The sequence below is a fragment of the Manis pentadactyla genome, chromosome 15, assembly GCF_030020395.1.
Source record: "Manis pentadactyla isolate mManPen7 chromosome 15, mManPen7.hap1, whole genome shotgun sequence".
In the NCBI taxonomy this organism is placed as follows: domain Eukaryota; kingdom Metazoa; phylum Chordata; class Mammalia; order Pholidota; family Manidae; genus Manis; species Manis pentadactyla.
The window spans coordinates 18966627-18976469 of NC_080033.1; the positions used below are offsets into that span (position 1 = coordinate 18966627).

Here is a 9843-nt window from a genome sequence, read left to right on the forward strand (position 1 = left end):
GTGGATCTAGCAGTCCCTCTGAGCGAAAGCCTGGGCGCCCCCATGGCCCCGGCAGGGGGCGCCCCCACCCTGGGAGAAGGGGCGGGGACGCCGGCAGTGGGCGGAGGCGGGGATGGCCTGGACGGGGGCGGGCTCTCCGGGCCACCATTGGCTAAGGCCCCCACACACGAGGGCTCCCCCCATCTACCCTAGACTTCAGTCTGTCCCGCTTCCAGCTGCTGCAGCCGCGCCTTCACCGCCTCAGCATCCAGTCGCCCCCTGCTCCGGCCCGGCATGGCGACCCCAACCCAGGCCCCCACAAAGGGTGAGCGTCGCCTGGGGGGAGGGTGCGCAGGTTGTGTGTGGGGGGTCGGCTCGGAGATCTTAGAGCGTGGAGAGAGGATATGGGGAGATTCCAGGGCTGGAAAAGGAGGGGAGTGGGGAAGGGGATGTCCGTTCCTCCCATGAGCGGAGGTCCCTGCAGTGCCCCCCTTGGAACCCCTTCGGGCCTCATGGACACCCCCTCCCGGTGGTGTCATTCCTGTGAGCGACCAGCGCTGTTGGAGAGCGGTAGTCGGGGGAGAAAGGATGCGCGGACCGGTAGCTATGGCAACCGGGTGACTGGTCAGGCACAGCAGTGGCAGTGGCTGCGAAGAGATGGGCTTCGAGGGTGGGAGCAGGTAGGTCTGCGGCCACAGAGGTTCTTATACATTTCAGGGTCCCTGGGGTGTATAAGAGGAGGGGTCTCTGTACCTCTTCTTCCTAGTGCTGGCTCCTATGGTGGGTGCTTTTTGGAATTCCTGACGGGCAGGTTCAGCGGGAAGCAGGGAGAGAGGGAAAGACAGGGTGAGGGAGCTGGAGGAAGTGAGAGACTGAGAAAGGAAGGCAGAAAGGACTGTGGAAAGAGACCGCTGGAGAGAGAGCCTGAAAGAGATAGAGACCAAGAGAGCAAGGAGACCCGGAGTTCGAAACCCAGAGAGACTCAGAGAGAAGACAGATTGGAGATTCAGAGAGATTCAGAGCGAGTGAAGGGGAGAGACAGAGAGCAACAGAGATGCAGAGAGACAGAGAGCAAATCAGAGACAAGCAATACCGAGAGATGGAGGGATTGAGACAACTATGGAGAGGGAGTCATAGAGAAAGACACGGGAGAAAGAGAGAGAGAGAGGGACCCATGGAGCGAGAGAACTAGGAGGGCCACGGGGTGGGGCTGAGCCACTGCAGTGAGCCCCCATGGGCAGAAATGGGTTTCAGGAACCTCCTTCCCAGCCAACATCTGGTTGTTGTCTGCTGTGGGAGGTGCACTTGGGTGTGCACACAGATTCCCCTTCCCACCCCCGTCAGCCACACAGGGATTCACATTTCACACCCATTAACCCAGATATGCACCCACTTAAACACTCATTCCACCCAACAGCCCCTTTCTTGAGCCTGCTTCTGCAGAGGAGCAAAGGGAGGAATGCTGTAATGGGTGTGGGGGGAGGTGGGAAGGGGAGGTTTCCAGCACTGAAAGCAGGGCCAGGGGGATAGGCCAGCGGTGCTGGAGCCCCTGGTGGTGAAGGGTACCTCAATTCCACTCTGATATTTCCTTCCCTGCCCCTTTTTCTGGAGGGTGGGGGCTGCTGCACTGAGCCATATCTGCAGAATTTGAAGGAGGGCGGGGTGGGGGGGCTGCAGAGGCTGGAAGCCACCCTAGGGAGAGGGGGCAGGGCTGAGCCAGCAGGCCTGGCGGGAGCCCAGGGCTTCTTTTCGCAGAGATGGTGGTTAGCAGGATCGATGGCAGTCGGGCAGAGGTGGGAGGACCGACGCCTATGCCCAGCCCCACCCTCCTCCTTTTGCTGGGTCACAGCATGAGAGGGGACCACAGGTCTTGGGAAACTCCAGGGGAGGAAAAGCATGTTGTGTGTTGCAAGCGCTTAGGGAAATGAATTAATGGATTGGTGGGCAGAAATGGGGAGGGTAGTGAAGACTCTCCGCATCCTGTCAGAGAGCAGGAGGGAGAGCTGGGGGCAAACAGAAAGGGTATGTGGGAGCACAGCTGGGCCTGGGTCCCTATCCCTGAGAACGACCGCCAGCTTGGCTGGAAGCTAGCCTTGCAGGGGCAGTTACAGGGGGCACAAAGGGAGCAAAGGGAGTCAAGATTGGCCCACAAGTTCCACACTGGACCCCACCCAGCCTGGGGAGCCCAGACCCATCACCTCTCTTCACCTCTTAAGATGCTCCAGTTGCCATAGCAACCACCTCCTTCCTGATGTCTCCTTGGCAACTGGCCAGGAGTGTTGCACATTCCTTCTGCCTCCTGGCTCCACCCCTAGCCCAACCTCACCCTGAGGACCCAGACTGCTGGGGCAGCAGGGACCAGAAGAGGAACTTCACGGAGCATGGAGCACCCAGGGAGGAACCAAGAGGATCCTGGGACAGGCATTTACCCAGTGGCTTCTGATGGTTTGGGGAGGCACGGTGTGTGGAAACACAGGAGGCAGAAGCAGGATGATCCAACTGCTCCACCTCTTATGCAGCCTCCTGAAGCCTAGCAGGGGCTTCCGTGCATTCATTCATTCCAGAAAACTTCTTTGAAAGACTTTATAAATGCAAGGATTAGCAGCAGAGATAGTCAAACAAATTTACTCCCCATCTGGTGGGGGAGCTAAAACAGAGCACAGATGATTCTAAAATAATGTTTCCTCATATTGATGCTTTTAAGTACCACCTCCATGATTTTTGCTCTATCCAAACATTCCCCACTGATACTTATTTAATTTTTTTCCTTCAAAGGATTACTTTTTTTCTACTCCCCTTCCCTATCATGGAAACCTCCAGTCTGTTCTCTGTGTTCATGAGTCTATTTGTTTTCTTTCTTTCTTTGTTTTCAGATTCCACATGTAAGTGAAAATATATGGTACTTGTTTTTCTCTAACTTATTCCACTTAGCATAATACCTTCTAGGTCCATCCATGTTGTCACAAATGGCAAGATTTCATTCTTTTTTATGGCTGAATAACAGTCCATTGTATAAACGCACCACATCTTCCTTATCCATTCATCTATAGAAGGACACTTAGGTTACTTCCATATCTTGGCTCTTGTAAACAATAGGTAAACATAGGAGTGCATGTATCTTTTTGAATTAATGATTTTGTTTTCTTCACGTAAATTCCCAGAAGTGGAAGTAACTAAGTTAAATAAATTAACTTTTAAAAAACTTAATTAGTTTTATTTTGCATCAAAACTCCAAAGGGAAAATCAGGATTATTCCCTTAAATTGAAAACAAGTATAAAAATGATCTTAAATAAGTGACTTTATTTTTCATGGCCTCAGTGCCCCTCTTTATGGAATGAGGATGAAGCTAGTACCTATGTCAGAGAGCTGCTGTGAAAATTAAGTGTGTTAACATCTGGGATGTGCTTAGAAGAGAGGCCGGCATGGAATCACTGCTATGGACTGCTGGTTAGATAAATAGGTAGAGAAAACCAAACAATGTCACAAAATGTTGCCTGCTAAAGGCTCTGAAGCCAGGGCCTGTTTCTCTCGGGGGTAGGGGTGGGGGGGGATTAACAAGGGTTGGAAGGTGTTACAGACACATCAGCAATTACCTAAGCCTTCCTCTTTGAGGACTGGACAAAAGACTGAGAAGGGCAAAGTTACAAATTATCTGAATCAGCGCTATTTAGGGTCTTGCCTAGGTACCACCTGCATCAGCTAGTTTAGGCTAGAGTGACAAATAGTACCAAAAGTCTCAGTGGCTTCTGATAACCAAAGTTGAGTTCTCACTTACACATATATATGCCCATCACAGATTGACCAGGGGTTTCTATTCACCAAAGAAAACTGTAGCAGCCATGATGTTGAACATGCAGATCACCAAGCCAAAGGCAAAAAGGAGCATGGGCACATGGCTCCCGTCTGGAAACGGCAATGACACTCCCATTCACAGTCCATTGGCCGGGATTAGTCATATGGTCCACCCAAACTCAAATCAGCCGCCATCCTTCCCTGAGCCTGGGAGGGGGAAGATCACTGATGGCAACATGTGGCATCACCCTGACACCCCTGGTACCTCTTTCCTAGTGGTACCTTCTCTCCAGAATCCCGCTCTGGACAAGGCAGAATGTACTAAAAGCTGTCAGGGGACTTAGGGAACCATCAGGTGGGCTTCTTGAATGGGAAGGATCTTCTGAGATTTTCTGGAGAGGAATATGGCTTGGGACAATTACACATTTTATCCACACATTAATATTTGTGCAATTGGGTGAGTCTTCTAATGGGTGGGCATGTTTCTTGTGGTAGAGTTACATACATATTCACACATCTACACACACACTGGGAAAGTGATTACAAAATCAACTTTGAATCTTAAAATCAATAGTGCCCCAGAAATAAATAATAAAGCATATATTATTATATATAATGTAGTATAGGGTATGTTATAAAACAGCTCCCCTGTGCTGGATTTAGTTGCAGGAGCAAGTGGCTGAGAGCAGTAGCCAAAGTTCCTGCCTTTTGGGGCTCTCAGGTAACTGAGAAGTTTTAGGGAGTGTTCAGGGGAAGCTGATACATTCAGCAGTCCACCAGTGGGATTGGAGTCTTAATCTCCAACATCCTGTGGAAATGGGAGTGTGTGTGTGTTTTTCAGAAATGAATCCATAGAATGAATCCGTAGCTTATATCAGACCTCCACAGGGTCTGGGACCAGGACTGCCATGTACTGTTGAGTAGGTTGCGCACTGCACAAGGGAGGATACCACTAATGGAGTGAATGTGGCCTAGAACCCAGCCTATATTCCACTCTTCATGACTGTGTCCTGCCATAAGGCTATATCATCCAGAGCAAGGGGTCCCTTTATCTGATTTCTATACAGAAACCATTGGGCCAGTGGCCTATCTGGATACTCAAAATTGTTAAGAAACCCAGTGTTGAAATATTTTTTCCCTCTCTCTCTTTCTCTGCCTTCATTCCCACAGTTCCTCAGGAACCTGACCCATTTTACTATGGTGAGTGGTGGATACTGTGATGAGGACAGCCTGGAGCTGGGTGGAGGGGTGGCTGCAAGTCCCTTATGGTCACTGCTGAAGTGGCTTCAGCCATGGCAACATGATACATCCTGGGCCACTGTACATGTGGGTTCAGTTCATATCAGCTGGGCTCATGGAGGGCAGAATCAGATTTGGGGGTATCTTCTCTGGACCCCCTTCAGGCTTCACCAGGACTCTGAGCTGGTGTGTTGGGGTCATCATAGAAGCAAATGACTCTGAGGTCAGGCTGCCTGGATTTAAATCCTGGCTCTTCCACTCACTAGCTGTGTGACCTTGAGCAAGCAACTTTGCTTCTCTGGGCCCTTCTATAAATGAGGAATAGAAATAGTTTCCACCTGTGAGGATTGTGGGTAAGATTTACTTGATGATGTCATTAAATCGTCCCCACAGCGCTGAAGCTCAAAGAAGTTACCCCCAGGCTTAGCAGACCTTGTCTCAGTTCCCTCTCTGAATACTCTCCTGCCTTCTCCCTTGCTCACTCATACTGTTCCTACAATATGCCAAGTTCTTTCCCATGCCAGGGCCTTTGCACTTGCTGTTCTCTCTACCAGGAATAGTCCTTCTGTAGATCTCCACATAGCTGGCTAAGACTCCTGCTCATTCTTCAGGCCTCAGATCAAATACTGATTGCTCTGCTAGGAAAGGCCCTCCTGACTCCCCAGCAAGAGGAGCTACTTCCATGGCTAGCCATGGTCACATGACTCAGTTTTTTTGTTTTATTTTGTTTAGTGCTTTATCACAGTCTGAAAACCACCTCCCTGAAGGCAGAGGTCTGGACAGTTGCCGGTACAGAGTGGGTGCCCCACAAATTCAACAAGTATTTACTGTGGCATATTAGACAAGAATAATTCTTATGAAGGAAAATGAAAGAGTGAGAGTGTTGAGAGGATGAAAAATTCTAAATAAAACAGCCAGAAAGCTTTCGCTGACATTTGAATAAAGCCCAGAAGTTGGTAAGGGAGGAATATTTAAGGAAGAGTTCAGGCAGTGGGAACAGCAAGTGCGAAGGCCCTGTGGCAGAACCGTGCCTGAACATGCTTCAGGAACAAGGGGAAGACCAGTGCCCCTGGAGCAGTGGATGAGGAGAGTGGAGAGGGATGAGGTCTGAGAAGGAACAGGGACTGGGTCATACGGGGCCTTGTGGAGTGCGGGCAGGACTTTGGCTTTTACCTGGAATGCAATGGAAGCCAGGGGGTTGCTCTGAGCTCCGGAGGACCCTGATCTGACTCAGTTAACAGGATCCCTGTGGCTGGGGGTTAGGAAGACCACAGAGAAGGTTGCTTGTTGCAATAGTCCAGATGGGTGACAATGGTGGACAGGGCCAGGAAGGGGGCAGTAGAAGTGTATCTATAGCAGTAGAGGATGGGGAAGGTTATATATATATATATATCTACACACATATATTTGAATAACATATATTGAATACTGTATATGATTATGATATATATATTGAATAATATATATGATTGTGACATAATAATATATATTACCATTATCTATCAATATATATATTGAATAATAATATATATATGTATCTCTAGGGGTAAAAACCCAGAGAAGGATAGAGGGTGAAGCAGTCAAGGGGAGCCGCTGATGCCACGCTCATGCTCTCCATCATCACACTCACCCACTGGACTGCTGCCAGCATGGCCGGCAGCATCCCTGAATTCTGGGCCCCTGGCTGGGTAGCCTGGAGGCCAGGCTGAGACTCTGGGGGCTGAGGTGCTGCCCTCACCTCGATGTCCCCCATTATCTCCCCCAGACTATGACACTGTACAGACTGTGGGCATGACTCTGGCTACCATATTGTTCCTGCTGGGCATCCTCATCATCATCAGTAAGTGTGACCCCTTCCTGGGCTGCAGAGCCCCTCAGAGGGCCACCTCTTGGTCCCCTGACACCTACGGCTCCCCTGCTGGCTTTTTTCCGGACCCTGACACCCTGTCCCCTTGTTCTGTCAACCTGTCTCCTAACAGGCAAGAAGGTGAAGTGCAGGAAGGCGGACTCCAGGTCTGAGAGGTCTGGCAGCAGAGGGGAGAGGGGAGAGGGGTGGGAAGAGCCCAGGGCCCCGGGGCCTGCCATGCTGCCCACAAGCCTGTGCCTTTTGAACCTCTTTATGCTTCTCTCTCTCATCTTTGCTTCTGCAGCCCAACATGCAAATCCTGTAAGTCGGAGCTTCCCTCCTCAGGTGAGGGTGAGAAAGTGTGTGATTCTGGCATGGGAGGACAGGAGGAAAGAGAAAGGGGAAGCATCAGAAGGGGAGTTGCTCAGCATGTCCCTGAGAATGGGGCCACCAATGGATGGACCTGGGAAATTCAGGAGCTGAAGCCCCACAGATAAAAATGTTAAACCATGGAGAGTCAGTGGGACGTGAAGCATCCTAAAGAGTCCACAAAGCTTCCCAGAAACAAGTACATATGCCTATAAAAGCTAGGATGAACTAATTCCCCAGAGCAGAAAGCTGCAAGTCTGTGAAGAGAGGGGCCCACAGGGACAGGACTTCTGCAGTCAGAATGGAGACAGAGCTGAGCTCTAGAAGAGGCAGCAAGATAGAATGCTTTCCAGACTTTAATGTTCAGTTGGAAAGGTCTAGGATAAAATGATTTTTAAAAAGAAAGGAAAGGAGGAAGGGAAGAGGGAAGAAAAAGTTTCTGAATAACTGTATCACAATAAGAAAATGAGAGATGCATAGAATACAGATTTTAAAAATTGATGTTGGATAAGAGGATGTGGGGAGGTGAGTGTAAGGACGGAGAGACAGAAAATATAGGAAAGGGACAAAGAGTGAAGAGGATGGAGCGGGGAGGAGGGGGTAGAGGACCTAGGAAGGGGCTGGAGGGTGAAGAGGGTTGGGGGAGTATGGGAGAGGGGATGGCGGAGGTGGGGGAGGGGATGTAGAGGGGTGACAGGTATGGAGAGGTCAGAGGTGTGGAGTGGGTGGGGTACAGAGGGGTGTAGAAGGTGAGGGGCATAGAGGGTTGAGGAGTATAGAGGGGGTGAGATGTAGAGGGATGAGGGGTGTAGTGAGTGAGGGATGTAGAGGTGAGGGGTGTGGAAGGGGGTGTGGTGTAGGAGGGGGTGAGGGATATAGGGTAGTGAGGCGTGTAGAGGGTGAGGGGCATATAGGGAATGAGGTGTAGGAGGGATGGGGTGTAGAGGGTTGAGTGGTAAAGGGGGCTGAGCGGCATACAGGGAATGGGGTGTAGGGACAACGGAGGATGTCGAGGGGAGAGTGGATGCAGGGGGACAGAGGTGTGAGGAGGAGAGATACAGGATGCGTGAGGGGACAGGCCTGTGGATGGAAGATTGTGACTCCTCGGGGTGTTAATTTTAATTACGTAAAAATATCTCGACCTGTTTTTTAGTGGAACTGCATCTCAACAACTCAGCTACCGGGGACTTAAAAAAAAGTCAGAAAAAGGAATCTGTCTCTTATAAAGTTCTTTTAACTAAAAATGGACCTTGGAATACTCAATCTTTGGGGGAATTTGGTGTGGAATTTCATGTTCTTTCTAACAAGGTGTAAAAACATTACTGGGCACTTTGTGATGGTTGGGGGGTGGCCCTGGCACCTGGGGCACAATCTAAGAACATGTACAGGATTCTGACCCACTTCAGTTTAGTGATGGTCCCAAGTGGGTGGGAAACAGAATTCCTGTTGTGTCCAAATGCTGGGGAAACAAGGTGTGGGGAAAGGGTGGGGCTGTGAGAGGAGGTTGGGGACCTAGGAGGGGCATGGAGACTCCCTTTCTGGCAGGAGACCATCCCAGAAAAGCCCAGGCTGGACCAGGGGTCTCCAGCCTCGTCACAGGTGTGTTCCTGTCCAGGACAGCGTCCAGGGAGGCGGAACCAACACCACACAGGAGTCTCTATCTGGATGAGACATCAGGGTGTGGGGAGGCAAGGCAGCTCCCCGGAGCCAGCTCAAGGGTGACAGTCCCTGCGGTCTGGCTTCATCCGCAGGGGAGGAAGGGCCCTCTGGCCGCGGGAAGGGTCCGCTTCCATCCCTCTGGTTGCTGACTGAAGGCTCCCTGGCTCTCTCACTCTGTCCTTGTCTCTCTCCCCAGCCCCTGGAGGTGGCGGTGTGTAAAGTCGGCCCCGGGCACCTCCACTGCTGTCCCTGCCTGAGCGCGGGAGCCTGAGGACCGGGTGGAGGCGGTGGGGACCCCAGCCTTGCGCCGGGGAGCGCTCCCCCGAATGAGCCGCCCCACCCACCCCGAGGCTGGAGCCGCTGCCCCCCGCTGTCCCTCCCCAGGCCTTGGCAATGACGACCCCGCAAGAGCCCATCTGCAGCCCAGATCCAGGGACTCAGTCCTCCAGCTCCTGGGGTCCGGGGATCCGCCCCCAGCCCCCCAGAATCCCGGTTTAACGCTTTCCTGCACCTCCCTGTCTCCACGCGGAAGACCCGTTCCCCTGCACCCTGGGTGTCTACGTCTTGAGCTTAATAAATGTGCATTTGGTTTTTCCCCCTGTTCTGTCTGCGTTGTTCTCATCTGTGGGGACAAAATGGGGTCGGGGCAAAACTGAGCCTGGGGGACCTCTCTCCCGCGCCCCTGACCTGCCCCTCCCCTCCTTCTCCTCCCGTGCCCCAGGCCCTTCCAGGTTCCCTTCCCCTCCCTCAACTCCGCCTCCCCAGTTGCCCTTCCATCTCTTCCCCCATCGACCCCCGAGTACACACACACCCGCCCTCCCCAAAGGAGCCCCACCCAGCCAGGACCTAACGGTCCCCCACACCCACCCTCCCCCGGGCCCCTGCCTGCCCTCACCCCTGCCCCCATGGCCCTCAGCGTCTCCCCCTCCTGCTCCCACCCTGGGCTCTGAGGCCAGGA

The 9843-nt window shown here is 52.0% G+C and overlaps 1 protein-coding gene across 8 annotated transcripts; it reads left to right on the top strand.

Moving 5' to 3' along the window:
* The first annotated feature begins 108 nt into the window (after window positions 1–108).
* Window positions 109–9556, top strand: FXYD7 (FXYD domain containing ion transport regulator 7). 8 transcript variants are annotated; one of them, XM_057493425.1, is made up of 7 exons: window positions 145–304; window positions 4943–4972; window positions 6777–6851; window positions 6991–7033; window positions 7162–7202; window positions 8772–8825; window positions 9082–9484. In XM_057493425.1, the coding sequence occupies exons 1-7, from the start codon at window positions 274–276 to the stop codon at window positions 9102–9104; spliced, it is 297 nt and encodes a 98-aa protein (XP_057349408.1). In that variant the 5' UTR covers window positions 145–273; the 3' UTR covers window positions 9105–9484. The 8 variants fall into 8 exon arrangements, with proteins under 8 accessions (XP_036784841.1, XP_036784840.1, XP_057349408.1 ...); XM_057493426.1 differs by having other exon boundaries at window positions 6991–7024; XM_036928946.2 differs by lacking the exon at window positions 8772–8825 and having other exon boundaries at window positions 109–304; window positions 6991–7024.
* The last annotated feature ends 287 nt before the right edge of the window (window positions 9557–9843 follow it).